This window comes from Thamnophis elegans, chromosome 2 (genome assembly GCF_009769535.1).
Source record: "Thamnophis elegans isolate rThaEle1 chromosome 2, rThaEle1.pri, whole genome shotgun sequence".
Lineage (NCBI taxonomy): Eukaryota > Metazoa > Chordata > Lepidosauria > Squamata > Colubridae > Thamnophis > Thamnophis elegans.
In genome coordinates, this window is record NC_045542.1 from 46039348 (window position 1) to 46057967 (window position 18620).

Genomic DNA, 18620 nt, shown 5'->3' on the forward strand with positions numbered 1-18620 from the left:
AATTTTTGGTCGTCACCCAATTTGGCCGTGGTCATAAGTGTTCATGACCAGAGGCTCTACTGTATCAGTATTTCCTTCAGCTGCTGTCTGATTAACTGGGAAACACAGCCAACGCCTGACATTTACATTCTTCTACCCATCATTTCACAGCACTGAAGAATTTAAGCCTGGAGCGATGAGGGTAATGAGACTAAGAAATATGGACAAGGTGGTGTAAGATACAGAACTGGGCAAATGTTCAGCGAGGCCTCTTCCAGGATCTGTGAGAAAGAATCTGTCTATGGGGACAGATAGGGAACGGGAGGCTACTACACTCTCTGCCCCTGTGGTAGGTAGTCATGGCAGGAATGCTGTGTTTGCAGATTATAGTATGTCACCAAAAATAACAAGTTAAAATGTAGTACAGGTCCTTGACTTACAACAGTTGATGTTGTCAGTCAGTCGGTCAATCAATCAATCAGAATAGAGGAAGGGACCTTGGAGGTCTTTTAGTTCAGCCGCTTGCTCAAGCAGGAGATCCTATACCAGCAATGGTGAACCTTTTTTGGCTAGTGTGCCATAAGCAGGGGGAGTGCAGGGGGGTCGTGCGCAGGCGTGCCACACCCATAATGCAATGCGCGACCCCCCAGCGTGCATGACTGGTGCTCCCCCCATTTTTTGCATGCTTTTTTCACCCTCCCCAGGCCGCAAAGGCTTTACAGGAGCCTGGGGAGGGTGAAAACAGCCCCCCCCACCCGACTCTCCTCACATGCCTTGACAAATGGCTCCGTGTGCCACCTGTGGCACGTGTGCCATAGGTTCACCATCCCGGTCCTATACCATTTCACTGTCTAGTCTCTTCTTAAAAACCTCCAGGGATGAAGCATCCACAGCTTCTGAAGGCAACTTCTGTTCCACTGGTTAATTGTTAGGAAGTTTCTGTGACTGTTCAGTTACAATGGCATTGAAAAAAGAGGTTTATGACCATTTTTCACATTTACCATTGTTGTGGCATCCCTGAGGCCATGTGATCAAAATTCAGACATTGGCAACTGGTTGATATTTATGAGGGTTGCAGTGTCCCGGGGTCATATGATGATCTCCCTTTTGCAACATTCTGACGAGCAAAGTCAATGGGGAAGCCAGATTCACTTCACAACTGTGCCACTAACATAACTGCAGTGATTCACTGAACAACTGGGGCAAGAAAAGTCATAGAATGGGGCAAGATTCACTTAACAAATGCCTCACTTAACAACAGAAATTTTGGGCTCAGTTGCAGTTGTAAGTCGAGGACAAACCTGTACTGAATTTGTATTAGTTGGTTGTGAAGTGACATAGTTCCCAGCTACCTTTAGTTGAAGGTTGAAGCTTCTCTGGGAAAAGGAATGGTTGAACAAGCATTTATGATAAAACCTGAATCTTCTTCAGGCAATCAGAATACAGAGAATTAGAATACATTAGAACATTATCTGTAGAGTTGGAGTAGGAAACCTTTTGGTTTTGCTAAACTGATCACTGTTGAATCAATTCCTCTGTTTCTCCTCCCAGGATTGCATTGAGTTGGCATAGAAACCACATCAGGGCTAGACAAGTACAGCAGTTCTACAAGCACTACCCCCCCTCCCAAACACATATACACAAACCCCCAGGAGAATAGGAATAGCTCCACCAAAGAAAGACTTGTGTAGGCTTTGAGCAAGGGAGGCTGAACTCGCCTGGAGTTTAAAAGGCAGGGAAGTCCTTGAAGACAAGGACAAGGCAAGGCACCTTCTAGATAAGGACAGATTTGAGGGCTATGTCTATTGCACAATCTCTGCTGCAGTTTGAACTCCTTCAAGTGGGAAATGCCTTTAAGTTTCTTAGTTGGGGGGAATTAAACTGGAACACGACTCCTAGGGATAGGAGCATGTCTGAATCCAGGAAGCTAAAGTACAATGCATACAAGGAGCTCCTTAGCAACACACCCTGCCCCTCCCCACTGAAAGACACAGGTTGAATTCATATTTCAATCTGAAATGTAATTTTGCTAACACTAGATTGCCCCATAAGCCATAATAAACCCCAGCGCCCGAGTTCACATTTGAGCTTCATGAATCCACATCATAGCCTACATCCTATTCAAAGCAGATGTGATAGACTGGCACAGTGAGAGCACTTTTTTTCTGGCCCACATTTGCATTTCGGGTGTGACCTCTAAAGAAAGCTATTAAAGTTGGGTACCCTGCTAACATAACCCAAAAGCAGCAAAGCTATGTTAACATCTCTATCCCTGACCCACATTCTTAAGAATATAGAGAGCCATTCATTCATTCCTTCTGCGTAAAATACTTCAAATCTCTCTTCACCTTTTAGCTCAGTCTCCTGCTGGAAGAAAAACACTAGGATGTCATGGTATCCCCAATGTTGAGTTTGGCTCCTAACCAAGGTACACAACAGGACATCAGGGGAATGAAGGCATTACCAACTTGTCACTACCTACCCTGCTTCTACCTTCCCTGTTTTAAGGAGCTCCCAAAAGGAATTCAGCCAAATTATGGCCATGGACAGCAAATGGAGAAGACAGAACTTTCCTGGAGGCTGAACAACACTTTTAATTCCACCTGAGTCATCAAGAAGAGTATGGATCAGGAAATCACAAAGCGATTTAGCTAAGTCCAAGCCTGTTCTCTAAGGCCACGTGGCACACAGTGGTGTTTTCTCTTCATGGGCTTTGCAAATTTAGTTTTCATTAGTTCTTCTCGTTTCTGTTCTTACTGGCAAGGAAAAAGAAGAAGCATCCTTCCATCTATTTCCCCAGGCACTGAGCTATATGGTAAACTGGGGATGGGTGGGGGGTGGTGTCTAATAAAGCCCTTTAAGAAACCCCATCTGTATGAGACCCAGGACACCACCAGAGCAGGCCCTTGTATTCCTTCAGGTGCTCCCTTGCCATTTGCTTGAAGAAACAAAAAATAAATGCAACCCTCCTGGAGCAATTCAGAGCTTAAGACACACAACTCAATGTTCCTTCACAGTCGTAGTCAGGGTTTAGAGTAAGACTGCCCTCTGGTGAACAATGCAAATACAGCCATTATCTTGTCCAACCTGGTAACAGGCAAAACAACTTTCAAGTCCCCTTCGTTGTTTAACCACCAGCCCAAGCTAAATGGAATACTTTCAAAATCAATACAACATGATGGGGTATTATTGATATATGAACCGTCCACTCAAGGGAACCCTATTCAGCTCACAGCCCAGTCTTCAAGTGTTAACTACTGTTAACAATATCCTATATTCAGGAAATTGAAGGGACATTCAGATTTTCTGTGAGAGGAGAACCATGGGAGGGTGGCAGCTTCAGTCTGCTCTTAAACCCACCTACCAACTCACGAATAAAGGTGAGAAGTGGCTGTGTCATTAAAAACAAAAGATATGCCCACTGCCCAGATCTATGAAGCCAAGGCGGGCAGGAGCCATCACAAGGCCCTCTGCTATGACTGAACTCATTTGTTTTTGAGAAGTTCTCAGAAGCTGAGCTTCTGTTCAGTCTTTTCATGCTGCGAGACTCTGAAGGCAAAAGCAGGCGGCCAGGGAAGCATATGAAGCACAAACCCTTAGCAAGCCATTTAGACTTCTCCCCCAGCAGGAAACGAGACTCCTTCCGTCTAATGAATGAGCCTATCAGCCTTGCATTATTCCCCAGTGCCCAGGCCTACATGAGCGCATTTACCTCAAGAGCATACTGAACATGGAATCAACTTCTAGGATCCCCACTGGCAGCCTAACACAAGAAGCTGGGACTACTAATGGAAGAGACGCTCAAATCTTGGCACACAAAACCCACAGATTTAACAAGGTTCGGAGATTCCATCCTTGCCAAAAGAAAACAGCCTTTCAGAAGAGCCAGAGTGAAATGTGTCCAGAGGAAGGCCAGGAAGTTCCACAGAAGTTCTTTCCTCTGGGTAGCCGAGCAGTGACAACATGCTCCAACGTGTATCAGGAACTGAGAGAGCGAGAGAGACAGGGAGGCTCCGCTGGCATCTGAGGCAGGTCTGTAGCTGAAATCTGGTCGCAAAAAGCATTTGGCTTGGAAGGTTTAAGAGTCACCGTTTAATCCCATTTAAGTTACAAAAAGGAGGAGTGTGCACGCTACAAAATAACCTTGATATGGGGACATTAACCAGTTACAGCTTCCATTCTGTGCAGAAAACCTGCTCCAGGATGGCTGGGTAATGCCAGCAGGGAGGCCTCCTATACCCCAGGCATGCTGGGATTCCGAGATTCAATGCAGGGATACCCCGCAGGTAGTAGTGGAGTTAAGATGCAGCAATCAATTCTGGCTTTGGTTTGACTCTGATGGGCGATTTTTCTGTGGAGAAGGAAAAACAAAAGAGGAAGGAGTTATTGGTTTGGAATGGTTTTAAGAGCCAGTAAATCCTAAGCAGCGGTTTTCAGGACCTCAGACATAGGTTCTCTTTACCTCCTCTTGCTCCTACAAACATTCCCTCCAAATAGTAAATGGTGAACTCATCTCTGATCTTCCAGAACCTGTGTGTTTGTGCTTTACATTCTTCAGGAGTTGCATTAATACCAGATTTTTTTCCAAGGTCAACTAACAAACGAGGCACAATGCTTGCTGAAATGCAATGTCCCCACACCCTGCCTCAATCTTTCTGGAGAAGCTATGCTTAATTATGAGTGCACTCTTCAATTCTGGCCTCAGCAGATAAAGCCTATTCTCCCATTGGCCTTTTAAGAGAGAGCTACGGTGACAAGGCATAGAAGAACATGCCAATCAACTGGGCTACATTGTGCTACCATTAATCACACTGTGAATGGAGAATGCAAGTGGCAAGAGATGCTGTAGCACAAGCAGATCAACATTGTGGTTATTTTTGACAAGCCTATTCTGTGCAGTTTCGCTGAAAGTTTTCTTCTGATTCTGACTGATTCTCCCAGGTCTAGCCCAAATTTAAGGGAAGGATTAGTCAAACAAAGAAAAGATTTCAATAATAAACTATGTAAATAAAAGCCATATCTTGCTGTTTGCTAGAAGAGCTATCTATTTACATTTGATATTCTGTAGTTGGGTATCTCTCATATATTTGTTACATCTCATATTTATATATGGCATGGTCTCAGCAGAGCCAGCCTATGATACATTCCACAAATAAGCACTAAAGACAAAATGTACAAAATACTGTAATGTTTTGTAAACCCTAAAAAAATAATCAGTATCCTCTCCCCACCACCACCAATAAAAAAACAATCTGAAATTGACATTAAAGACTACAGATCACAATGCACTCTCTGGGGAAAAATAAAAGAGCAGAAATAGATACTAATTCCCCCCAATTTCCCCAGCCTCCAAAAAGAGCCGAGGTGGCGCAGTGGTTAAATGCAGCACTGCAGGCTACTTCAGCTGACTGCAGTTCTGCAGTTTGGCTGTTCAAATCTCACCGGCTCAAGGTTGACTCAACCTTCCATCCTTCTGAGGTGGGTAAAATGAGGACCCGGATTGTTGGGGGCAATATGCTGACTCTGTAAACCGCTTAGAGAGGGCTGAAAGCCCTATGTAGCGGTATATAAGTCTAACTGCTATTGCTATAAAAATGTCAGAAGGAAGCAGCAAAACTATCAGGAAAAGACGTTTCATAGCACTGGAGCCAACACCAGCATTACAGATTCCAAAAAAATCACTTCCCAGAGTGGCACATACAAAGGACCTTTATCTGAAGAATGAACTCTGAGCTTACAACATACACAGGAAATCTTCCCTTCCGGACAATGGTACTCAAGCCTTTCAGAAATTTAATATCAAGCACCTTGAATCCAATTCAAAAATTTGTTGGTGGGCATCTTAGCCAGAATGTGTCACATGCTCCTGCTAAGATACATCTGAGAGAAGTATGACCACTGCCATTTCCAGTTCTCCTTAAAAAACACCTTTTACACTGAGTATGTTGTAATAGTCCAGTTGATAGGTAAGCAAAGCAAAAACATCTCTCCAGAAAATAGTAAATCATATACAGGTTAGAAAAGATGCTCTAGACCAGGGTGTCAAACTCATGGCGTCACATTACCATCATATGACGTACTGCAATCCCCCCCCCTTCGCTAAACTGGGGATGGGAGTGGTCAGCACATGACACATCCAGCCTGCGAGATGTGAGTTTGATACCCCTGCTTTAGACCACTTCATTGATCTGCGCATTCAAGGATGGCTCAAGGCCCAAGAACCTGTCCAACAAATTGTAGATTTACTCCTTCAGGAGAAAGAAAAGATATTAATGTAGAATAAGAAGAGTCCCTCCCAATCATCTGAGAACTCACCAACTATCAAGCTTTCCAACTCATCCAGATTCAATTTTAATCCATTGCATTTTAGGCAGAATATAATCTGGTCCAAGCAAAACCAGTTCTAAATACATGTGCTTTTAATCTATTTTTGAGAGTACTGGGTTTGGGGCATGATCAAAATTACAATTAAACTTGCTAAAAAAACAACAACCCAGTATACTGCTTTGGGAGTGTGCACTTGATAGTTGACATCTTGTGCTATAGATTCAGTTTTCAAAAGGTGCTTCAGAATATGCAGGAGTGCAAATATGGAACCTGCTTATGAACCTGCTTAAGCAGCTATGTTGCTTTCCAGGACCATACCATGGCAACCATTGCAGAGAAGCCTTCCCCCATTGCTACATGATCCTGAAATCAGATGTGGCTGTTTTAATTAATGAGTCATAGACTAATACTACATTTGCATAGCAAATAAAAACTGAGACAGCAAAAATGTCCTACTTCTCAGTTCTCATCCTTTTGCTTCCTATTTTCATTCTCTACAAATTCGCTATAGCCCCACTTATTTTACATTTCAGTGTTTGCTTTCAGAAAAAGAGATACAAGCAAATTGAACAAAAAACAGGAACCAAATGTTTTAAGACACAAATTAGAAGTAACTTTATTTTTTTAATTAGTTTCTAGTTTTTAGTCTCTCATAGCAATTCAAAATTGGGTAAGAGACAGGAAAACAGTTAACAGTTTCTAAATAAGCAAAGTATTACTTTAAAAGGGTTATTTATGTTCTATGCTTGAAATGGGAGAAGCACTCAAGTATAATGTAGTGAAAAAAATAACCTCTTGTGATGTCTATATGGTATATACCAATATGGTATAACGATTAAAGTGCAGGGCTGAGACACGCCCAAGTTCAAACCTCCATTGAACCATAAATTCACAGGGTGACCATGGGCTATGGTACACTCTCATATTAGAAGGGTTGCTAGCAGGATAAGATCAAGAGATTTCCATGCTGCTCCTTTGAGTTTCCAGAGAAAATATGCAATGTAACAACAAAATAGGTAAAAGAGCTACAGCTAATGCAAAATAGTAGTTTAGAGGCTGAGATGCCGAAGTATGGAAGGCCCAGGACCAAATGAAATCTAATATAAGTGGAAAATTTACTCATTTTTCAGGCTTCCACTTTTGTCAATACAGGCCTAATACCCCACACCTACTTTCAAGGTAATGTACAAATAATTGCCACCAAGCGGTACAAACATTAAAACTACAAACTCTAAAGCTCTGCATAGATTATAATAACTGGCTGGGGCCTGAACACAGAGTCAATTTCAACACAAACTATTATAAACAGCCCTTGAGATATTTGTGAATGTTCTGTGGATGTCATTTCTGTCTTGAATGAAGTATGTATTAGTGATAGCCAAAGACCAAAAGCCGTCTTTGGCTTTGTGTACAATGGCAATATCAAAAGGAAAGGATAAATGCCAAACAGATAATACTACCTGAAATCCTTTCTGGGAGAGGCTCTGAGGGAACCTCTGGAAGATCAATCTGCTCCTGGAAGGGGAAAAAAAGGTTCTTGTGAAACATATTCTAAAGAGAGGAAACAACTTTATATTAACCGTGGAACTTTTAAATGCACAAGAAATAACTATGTTACCATCAGTCTACCACTTCTAGAGTTTTGAGCCTGTATTATTTATACTATGCCTTTTTTTTTTATAGCAATAGCAGTAGACTTATATACCGCTTCATAGGCCTTTCAGGCCTCTCTAAGCGGTTTACAGAGAGTCAGCATATTGCCCCCAACAATCTGGGTCCTCATTTTACCCACCTCGGAAGGATGGAAGGCTGAGTCAACCCTGAGCCGGTGAGATTTGAACCGCTGACCTGCTGATCTAGCAGTAGCCTGCAGTGCTGCATTTAACCACTGCGCCACCTTGGCTCTTTATATGCCTTTATACTATTGATGGGTAATTCTGATTAATTGGATAAGTGAAGCTATTGACTCTTCAATGAATAAAGCTCAATTCACAAGGACTGCGTGAGGATCGACATGTAATTTTCTTGACATCAATAAAGAAATGGTTTGAAATGGTCTTTTTCACATCTAGTATAGTTCTTGGAATTCCTGGGTCAATGCTATTCAAGTTTTTATAGATCTCCCACAGCTGGCTGGTTGTTGATTACAATAACATGTCTATGGTATTGTATAGCGTGGGACATGCATAGACGTTTTTTTAGGAAATATTGTGGATTGCTCATAGTAATTTCAATCGGATACATAGTCATCATTTTCTGTCAAGCAACAATGTACGGTCTCTGAGATACTATCCCTTCCTTTATCCCTGAAACTGCTGGTGGACATCACAGTAGAAAAACTACAGGGGCTTCCTAACTTGTAAGAAGGAATAATCAGAAGATTACTGAGGCACTATTTATTTCCTTCTTTCTTGCTCACAGCAGGAAGATATAAAATGAATTCTGATTTGTATTTTCTGCAAATCACTTATTTCTCTGCTTGTATGGGACTGGTAAATTATATAGACATGAAGCCAATTTAAAAGATATGCGGTAACATCAAGAATTACCCAAAAAATAAAATAATAATAATAAATATACTAATGCTGTCAGATTATTTACTTGAATTTTCTTGAGCTAAGTTCTATCTGCAATGATTCACTTAACAACTGTAGCAAGAAACACAGGACAAAATTCACTTAACTCTCATTTAGCAACAGGAATTTTGGGCTCAATTTTGGTCCTAAGTGGAGGACTACTTGTAATCTGAATATTTTGGGTAAAAATGCTGCTTCCTCATAAAAAGATACAATTTCAAAATACAATTCCTGAACTAATTCCCTGACTTGGCAATTGGTGCTTACCTGAGTGATGGCATCTAATTCAGCTAAAATAGCATCTTCATCCTCTGTAGTGAAGCTTCCAGACAATATCTCATCTATTTGCTGCAAAGAAAAAGGCAGATGGCTCGGTGAACAACATGCAGTAACAGATCTCCAACATTTCAGTTCCTTCACTGACATCAAAAATATATATGACCAATTGTACCTATCTGTTTTAGCTTCAGGACTAATTTAATACACGCCTTCAGGTATTATGGTAAGGTACTTTATGCTACATATAAACAAGCATGTTAAAAATTCAAGGGAGTGAAGTGGTGGAATGCAAGTCATAAAAACACAATGCCTTGCACTAAGGCACTGCAGAAGGGACCTTGCCAGCCATACATACCCTCTGGTACTCTACAGCCTCCTGGGTTTCATCCATGATTCTTTCCACCTCTTCTATTGACATAACCTGTAAGAGAACCCCACAATTTTACATCAACAAGACGACTGGCAGTGAGATGCAATTTAAGAGAGGGCAGGCAGCTCTGATCATACTTACTTGGTGCATTCTATTTAAACATTCATTGCCAATTTTGAGACCTTCAATCACTTTCATCTCAATCTGTGTGAATTCAATATCGTGGACCTGTAAGAGAGATGACAAGGATCACAGAGTGCCATATTCTAGCTATAAGTGTTAAGGAAAGCAACCTGAAGATGTTTGAAGACTTCTAGCGAACAGAAGGCAGCCTGCGGCAGCCTGTTTCACTAGTTGACAGTTTGTACACTTAGATGGTCTACAGCAAGAATGGGCAATTAGTTTTCCCAAGGAGCCATATCAGGAACTGGGATTGTTGTGTAGGGCCAAACCAATAGGGCTGTGAAGGCATGCAATAAGCCATGGAAGGGCGCACATACTTAAATTGAAAAAAAACAACAATAACCAAGCAGTTGTCTTCAAAATAAAAGCAATTCATGTGGTCTGGACAGTGATAGCGAAAGGACCAGATGTGGCCCAGGGTCTGTAAAAAGCCTAGATCTGGTCTACAGAATCCATGGACAGTAAAGCACCAAGCAAAATAAGGAGCATTTCCTTAGTAAATGAGAATCTTGCTATGTCAGCAAGAAAAGCAAGAGAAGTCTAAGTTCCATAACTTCACTGTATGAATCAAATGAGGACCCAGATTGTTGGGGGCAATAGGCTGACTCTGTAAACCACTTAGAGAGGGCTGTAGAGCACCTTGAAGTGGTATATAAGGTCTAAGTGCTATTGCTATTGCTATCAGTGTCTGCTGAATAACTAGGACTACAGGTTGTTCAAATTTATTTCTGATGTCTCTCACCTTTTCTTGCAAAAAGGCACATGAACACATGAATATATACACTATCAATTTTCCTTAAAATGCAAGGATATTACAACTGTGACAAGGTTGATAAGAGGGCTGGATGACTAACAAAAAAAAAATGATGGAACGAGGTACAGGTCTGCCAATATCATGTGACCATTAAAGCAGCTAACGCTGTTCAAAGCTATCATTCTGTTCTTAAAACAAACAATATATACTTGTACCAAGACCTAGGGGTACCATGTATACTTACAGATAAACTGATAATTTTAAGTATCAAAATACACCCCAAAAATTGTATTTGGCTTACCTGCGAACTGCAGCTGAGATTTTTTAAAAGATCATCATGGCCCAATTGCACAAACAGCAGTCAAATGCCTAGCAGTATCTTGGTTAAAAATTCATGGGTTGGCTTATCTGAGGGGGACGGTATTTTCACGGTATTTTGACTAAATTTTGAGGGTTGGCTTATCTGTGAGTATATAAAGGTAAGGGTTCCCCTCGCACATATGTGTTAGTTGTTCCCAACTCTAAGGGCGGTGCTCATCTCCATTTCAAAGCCAAGGAGCCAGCGCTGTCCGAAGACGTCTCCGTGGTCATGTGGCCGACATGACTAAACCACGAAGGCCGACGGAACTATGTTACAAAAGGTGGTCCCTATTTTTCTACTTGCATTTTTACATGCTTTCGAACTGCTAGGTTGGCAGAAGTTGGGACAAGTAATGGGAGCTCACCCCATGATGCAGTGCTAGGGATTCAAACTGTCAACCTTTCTGATCAACAAGCTCAGCATCTTAGCCACTGAGCCACTGTGTATATACAGTACTCCTAAAGGAAGCTTAAATCACAGCATTCCACCATAAAAGTCAACGTGAATCCTGAGTTGAAGAAATCCTCTTATATTAAAAGTGAATTAAACTAAATGCAGAAGCTTACATGTAAGCCAAACTTCAGAAATCCTGAAAATCAAGTGACCAGATGCAATCCAGAAACCCAATCCCACATACCATGCGCTCTAAATTGCTAATTTGGTTTTCAGTTTTGTCTAACAATTGCTCTTCATAACGCTTCTTCTTTAGCAGAAACTTGGCTTTCCTAGGAGAAAAAAAGGAATGGATGAAAAAGCAAGTCTAGAAAAAATATTATACCAAGCCATTTTTGTCCCAGCTCAATAGAAAAAAATAACTTCTTTCAGGGTTTGATAACTTGACAAGTTAACTAAATGTCCTTGGAAAAACATATAGATCAGTTACAGTACTAGTCTGGCATATTGCCTCTTGTCAAGCAAATCTTATTTCTCACCATTACAGCCAACAAAACTGATATATTTATTCCCTAGAAATCTTTTTAACCCTTTAAAATGTTTCAAAGGTGTGTGGCCATTATGTCAACATAATACAGTGATTAAATTGCACTGGCTGTCCAACTGTTTCCAGGTATTTGTTTTTATTTAAATTATTTACAATTACTGTAAAAAAAAAAAGTAACATAAAATCTTAGAAAATAGCAGAAAAACACAATAGCTGCAATCACTCCCCCCTGAAACATCCAACTCCAAAATAGCCAAATGGTTTACAAACACACACACACACACACAAACACACACACAAACACACACACAGAACTATTATTCAACACAATCTCTCTTAAAAATAAAGTTTTTCATTGACTTTTGGAAGTTTGTTGGTAAGCAAATGAGATAGGCCACCTGACAAGAGAATTCTGGAACTTAGGGGCATCTACTTAAAATGCTGCAATTGAAAGGATTGTTGGGACACACCAGGATATTTCTAAACAGCAGTCTCCACTATACACAGCAGAGAACTAGAAAGCATAGGAGGGCATGTTTCAGCTGAAACACCAGCAGGAATCATTCGGCTAAGGCTATATTGAAATCTGCCGCTACATATAATATATATGGAAACAGCTTGGTCTAAGTCACGGATGTCAAAACTCGCATCACATGATGTTTTTTCCCATTCACGGAGCTGGGGTGGGCGTGGCCTGCACGTGACGGATCTGCCCTGTGGGCTACTAGTTTGACACCACTGGTCTAAGTGGTTAAGGTATAAGGCTAGAAGTGGGAGACTGTGAGTTCAAGTCCTGCCTTAGCCATGAAAATTGGTTGGGTGCCTTTGGGCTAATCACTTCCCCCTCCCAAGGTTGTTATTGTGGGGAAAACAGGAGGAGGAAGGTATGTTTGGATATAATTAACACCAGTGATGAATTTCCATTTTTTTTTACTACTGGTTCACACACGTGTGACGCTTCTGCACATAACCTTAAATTATTTGTAAAAATAATAAAGGTGGGGTACAAATAAATATAAATAAATAACTGTAAGCTCAAACTCTGTCCAAAAGTGACTTACTCTTTCTTGCCATCTTTTAGTAGTTGACGAGCAAAAATCCTCTCTCGTTCTAGCTGTAGAGAAATCTTTTTCTGATATTGCTTTAATTTGTCTCGTTGCTGTTTTAGTTGCTGGAGAAGAAAACAAGCAGTCCATTAGAAGAAATATGTTCTTCCTTAAGAAGATATACCTGTGAACCCAGCAATCTTGATCTCCAATCTACTGTGCTGAAAAATACTGGAAAGTTAAACAAGTTGAAAGTTAAGCTATGCAAAATTAAAGTCAAGTCACTGCTACTGGTTCATTGTTATAAATTATATATTAAAAATACAAAAAAAATAATGGTAAGAATTATTGCCATCCCCCAGCATTCACACATTTCTGAATTTAAAGTCACAAGGGTGACTTATTAGAAAGATTAAGTATCATTCAGAACAATTGTTTATGTTGCTATGCATTCACTAATAAAAAATTTGATCTCCAGATATTGTTAGACTACAGTTCCTCTCATATATGGCCACTGACTGGAATTCAGAGAGTAACAGGTTCCACCTCTGGGAAGTGCGTGACTGTAATTGTTGGGAAAGCATCCAGATCTCTTGGTCTTCACATGAATAGCTCATAGTTTCTACAAAATGTCCCACAAATCTATGATGCATCTATTAAGACCTGGAATGGGATGGTGGGTTTCAATTACATATTGAAAAAATATATAATTGCATTCCAACATTTCTTTCCATTCTGTAGACAGTTTTAATATCTTCAGTTTAATTACACCCAACAATGGTGATCTACTTAAATTCTAATGTAATAAATACAAATGATAGACAATTTTAGTCATATGGAAATACGGAAGAATCAAAAGTGAAAGTGGCTCACAATTTCTCTGCTGACAGATTTAGCACAGTCAGTAAATCTGCACTTAAGGCTATTGACATATATAAAAAGGCTCCTCATAAAGTAATAAGGAACTATGAAGTGTCATGAAACATTCTGATAATGCAATCCACTGTAAGGCACTCAGATTTTCTTGTTAAATGAAGAACTGTGATTCGTGTCATAGCATGTACTTTGCATGTAAAAATGTTCCAGGTCCAATTCCTTGTTCTTTCAGGTAGGATTAGACAATATTTCTGCTGAAAACTTTCACTACTTGACAGCAAGAATCTCACTGTTAAGAACCAATACAAAGCTTTATAAATGCATTGGCTTGGGATGATACAAATTCCTACATACGTTTCCTACATACGTTTAGTGTACATTAAGTAACTATATGAAAAGATTCCAGATTAAGAAATTGGAACGTGATAGGTCAAACAAAGACCAGTTTGTTTGAGATTTCCTTAACAAAACATTTGAGAAAAGATCTATTATTTCCTATCCAATGACCTTGCATTTTACTTTATGCATTTCTATAATCTGCAGAATTTCTCAGTTCTACATATTATGTCCTTTTCTTCTTTATTTCTTGGTAGTTAAGCTGCTTTCCAACTTATTTCACATTATTGAAATAGTAGTAGTGTTATGCTTTTTAACATTCAAGGTATTCAGAAAAATTCTACAGCACACCCAAAGTATGATATTAATTCCAACTTCAAAAGGACTCAGCAACTTTAGGATATTTTTAAGATCATCTAAAAAGGTGTCGTAGCTTTGTGATATAGGATTTGGGTCAAAACACTTGGGCTTAAGCAAGACTACAAGCCAAGATTCCCAACTCCAGACAGCATATAATATCCAGGCAGCTTCCACCCATCATGGCTGTGTTCCCACAAAGTATCTAGGGCCAAAGGTAGGTTATGCAATCACATACAGCTTGCTATTCCATGCTAATTTACACACAGACAATTATTTTATTATTTTATCCAACAAGCTATTGGTTGAAGCGTTCTGCCTCATTGCACTGACACAACAAAGAAAGAAAATACTTGTAACCTCTGTTTAAAATGAGGGGTCCTCAGTGCTCTCTGAAGCTTGGTGGAGGCCTTGCAGACGTTTCATTACCCAAACTAGGTAACATCATCACTGCTAGTAATGTGATAATAATACTGATGATGTTACCTTAGTTTGGGTAATGAAATGTCTGCAAGGCTACCACCAAGCTTCAGAGAGCACTGAGGACCTCTTCAAAGGAAAAGAAAGGTGGCAGACCAATACTTTGCATATATGCACGTGTGTGTGTGTGTGTGTGTGTGTACATTATATCACAGAAGTGAGTACACCCCCTCACATTTTGTAATTATTTATTTAAGCATTTGTTGCCAGCAGTTGAGACATTAATGGCTGTGTGTTGCCTTACTTTGAGGGGACAGCACATTTACACTGTTACACTAGCTGTATACTCACTACTTTACATTGTAGCCAAGTGTCATTTCTTCAGTGTTGTCACATAAAAAGATATCCTTAAATATTTACAAAATGGGAGGGGGTGCACTCACTCCTGTATATGCATGCATGCATGTGTGCATACACACACAGTGACACACTTTTTATTTAAAGGGGAGGGGAAAAAAGAAAAGTGGGAAAGGACAGCGAGGAAGTCCGTGGAAGAAGTAAAGCTGCCCGTAAAGCAGAACAAAAGTCGCTTCCTTTCCCGCCTTCCTGGAGTTACGGGCTCTTGTGCAGGCGCCCCTCTTTCGCCCCCTTCCCGCGCGTGCCAGAAACCCCGGCCGGCACCCGGAGCGTTCAGATGTCTTTTTTTGCATTCCTTCCTCCGGAGGAGACGGAGGGCTGGGCGGAGCAGAGCAGCCAAGGGTTACCCCGCAGGAAAGGCAGCCCTGCTGGGTTCTGGTTCTGGTGCCAGAGAGAGAGAGAAGCTGAAGCTGAACTTCCAGCGCGCGACGGCAGCCTGCCGTTCCCACAACCTTTCCCCCCCCGCCCTCCTTCCTCCCCCGTCCCCGCTCTCACCAGCACAGCCTTATCTTGCTCGGTAACGCGGGTCTGCCGCTTGCGACCGAACAGATTCCCCATCGCCCCGGCCCCGCCCGCGCGGCCTGGCCTACCTCGGCCCCACCCGTGCCTTACTTCAGTACGGAGGCCACCGAGGCTCTATTCTAGTAGAACGAGACCCGCCAGACTCGGAGCGAAATCGACGGCGGACTCGTGTCGCGGACTTAAGAAAATGGAAGAGGAAGACTTCCCCCACTATTCTTTTTTTTTTTTGATAGCACACTTCCGGGACAAGTTATATGGTTTTACTGGCACACGGAGATAGGATTCAACTTTCGGTTCTCTAAGTATCTTTTCTCCCGTCTTCCGGGGAGGAAGTGACGTATCCCGCACCCCTTTACCGTAACGCATGCTATATAAAGGGAATAGCTGCTCCTTCAGTTCGGTATTTTAGGGATACGGGACGGGTGTGAGGTGACTGTTGTTTTCTTTGTCGGAGATGGCGATTGATAATATCTTCAAATGATGCGTGCATTCAATTTCTCACTAATCTAGGACGCCATTTATTCTCTGCATTCCTGGGGGCTTTCTTTTTATGAGACCTTCGCTATGAAAGATATTTCTATAATTTATGTAGAACGGATGAAAAGAAGGACTAGGGGAGACATGAAAGCAGTGTTGCAATATCTCAGGGGTTGCCACAAAAAGGAGGGAGTCAAACTATTCTCCAAGGCACCTGAGGGTAGATCAAGAAGCAATGGGTGGAAACTAATCAAGGAGAGAAGCAACTTAGAACCAAGGAGAAATTTCCTGACAGAACAATTAATCAGTGGAATGATTTGTCTCCAGATGTTGTGAATTCTCTTAACACTGGACGTTTTTAAGAAGATGTTCAGTTCGAGCACAAAGATTGTGAAGCCCAATGGCGAAAAGCCAGATGAATTTGAATCTGGCATCTCCCAGGCTCTCTTGGAGTTGAAGATGAATTCTGACTTAAAGACCCAGCTGAGAGAAATGAATATTACAGCAGCAAAGAAGATTGAACTAGGTGGTGGTAGAAAAGCAATCATTTTCGTACCAGTTCCCAAGCTGAAATTTTTTCAGAAAATTCAGCTACTTCTCGTTCGTGAGCTGGAGAAAAAATTCAGTGGAAAACTCATGGTTTTCATTGCCCAGAGAAAAATTTTACTCAAGCCAGCAAGAAAAAGCTACACAAAAAACAAGCAAAAGCGTCCCAGGAGCCGTACACTTAACTGACATGCATGATGCCATTCTTGAAGACTTGGTTTTCCGTAGTGAAATTGTGGGCAAGAGAATCCGTGTAAAAGTGGATGGCAGCCAGTTTATAAAAAAAATCATTTAGACAAAGCACAACAGAACAACGTCAAGGTTGGTCAACAAGGTTGAAACATTTTCTGGTGTATACTGACGGGCAAAGATGTGCTTCAGTTTCCAGAATTTCAGCTGTAAAGTGCAAAAACTATATGTGAATTAATAAAAGTTAATTCTTTATAAAAAAAAGATGTTTGATATTCATTTGTCTGAAGTGGTGTAGGGTTTCCTGCCTAAGTAAGGGGGTTGGACTAGAAGACCTCCAAGGTGCCTTCCCTGTCATTCTATTCTATTCTATTCTATTTTCTATTGTGATCAGTTTAATCAGTCTCAGTAGATTATGGATACAGGCTTAGCAGTGTAGCTGTGGTTGAGTATTACACAGAACTTTTGTAGGAAGGAGACAGGTTACGGTGGCTTTTCCTAGTTTCTTACAAATGTTAAAAATGCAAAAGCAAGATTCCATGCGAACCAAATACACCAGCAGCTGCATGAAGCCCAGTTGGTGGGAAGGGAAGATAAGGAAAATAACACTCTTGGTTTTGTATTATTTGTGTGGATCTTTGACATACAGTCCACACCAGCCTTAATGTGGTTCTAACATTCAGAATGATTTTAAGGCGAGTGGAATCTGCAGGGAAGTCGAAATCTGCCAAATGGCAGATGCCTGAACTATTCAAAAGTGAATCTATGTGACACTCATGTACAAAAGGACCAGGGCTTTGGATTTATGATCCTGCTACTTCATCTTACAGATTTACAGAAGCAGCTTGGTAGCTCCTGCCACTAGCCTGTATCTTACGGTGCTTCATCTGTAGTCCACTGTTTAACCCTGGAGTGCAAAAGAAAGAGTGCTGTCACAAAAAATCCAAAGTGGAAAAATTCTAATAATTTCTATAGTGCCATCTCCTAGGTGTGCAACATAAAAGTGGTACTAGAAGAATCAGCTCTCCTTTCCTTGAAAGACAAATATCACAGAAGGTAAACAAAATCAACGTTAATTAAAACAAAAGTCCTTTTAACCTTTAAAATTAGAGATCCTGTATGGAGCTCCCCAGATTACAAAAATACAATAATTTTCCAATTAGTTAAAGAAAAATAGAAAAGAATATATAATTTTCTCCTACAGATAAAGAGCAGTTTACCTGAAGACAGATTGGAAAATTTTAAAATACAGATCTGTTACATATGTAAAAGAGAGTAACATTCCACTATTTGTCCAATTTCCAGTCGGGAAATTGGTGGACTGTCGGTGGCTGAGCTTCCTGGGCAACTCCCTTTAAAGGAGGAAACTGCCAGGAAGCCAGCTGCTTTTTTTGGTTGTTGCATCGGACTTAGAATAAAGAGCCCTTTCACCACCACCTCGTCCGTCCTCTTCCCTCAGCCCCCTATCTAACACTGGCGATGGAGATGTGATTTTAGAAGAGAACAAAGGACAGAGGACTAGGCATCGGTGTGGCATCAGCAGCCATCTTCGCAGTAACAGCAGCAGCCTGCAAGAGCCATTCCTGATGTACAAATCTTTTTATTTCCATTTCATTCTATACAATCACATGTTTACTGTGGAACCGAGACATATAACATTGAGTA

The 18620-nt window shown here is 41.0% G+C and overlaps 1 protein-coding gene and 1 pseudogene across 1 annotated transcript; one reads left to right on the forward strand and one right to left on the reverse strand.

Annotated features, from left to right (window-relative positions):
- Window positions 1–4052: 4052 nt before the first annotated feature.
- CHMP6 (charged multivesicular body protein 6) lies at window positions 4053–15805 on the reverse strand. Its single transcript, XM_032211426.1, has 8 exons — window positions 15717–15805; window positions 12831–12940; window positions 11467–11554; window positions 9673–9759; window positions 9517–9582; window positions 9150–9230; window positions 7767–7821; window positions 4053–4330 (listed from the first exon to the last, which is right to left on the reverse strand). Exons 1-8 carry the CDS (start codon window positions 15777–15779, stop codon window positions 4278–4280), a joined length of 603 nt encoding a protein of 200 aa, XP_032067317.1. The 5' UTR covers window positions 15780–15805; the 3' UTR covers window positions 4053–4277.
- Window positions 15806–16520: 715 nt separating this feature from the next.
- LOC116504413 lies at window positions 16521–17168 on the forward strand (annotated as a pseudogene).
- Window positions 17169–18620: the final 1452 nt, after the last annotated feature.

Excerpts from the sequence above, each read along its gene's own strand:
- CHMP6 (XM_032211426.1), bottom strand. The coding sequence starts at position 15,779 with ATGGGGAATCTGTTCGGTCGCAAGCGGCAGACCCGCGTTACCGAGCAA. Across the intron at positions 9,583-9,672 it reads GTTTAAATAGAATGCACCAA|GTTATGTCAATAGAAGAGGT; the intron begins GTAAGTATGATC and ends GTTCTCTTACAG. Across the intron at positions 9,231-9,516 it reads AGGCTGTAGAGTACCAGAGG|CAAATAGATGAGATATTGTC; the intron begins GTATGTATGGCT and ends TTTTCTTTGCAG.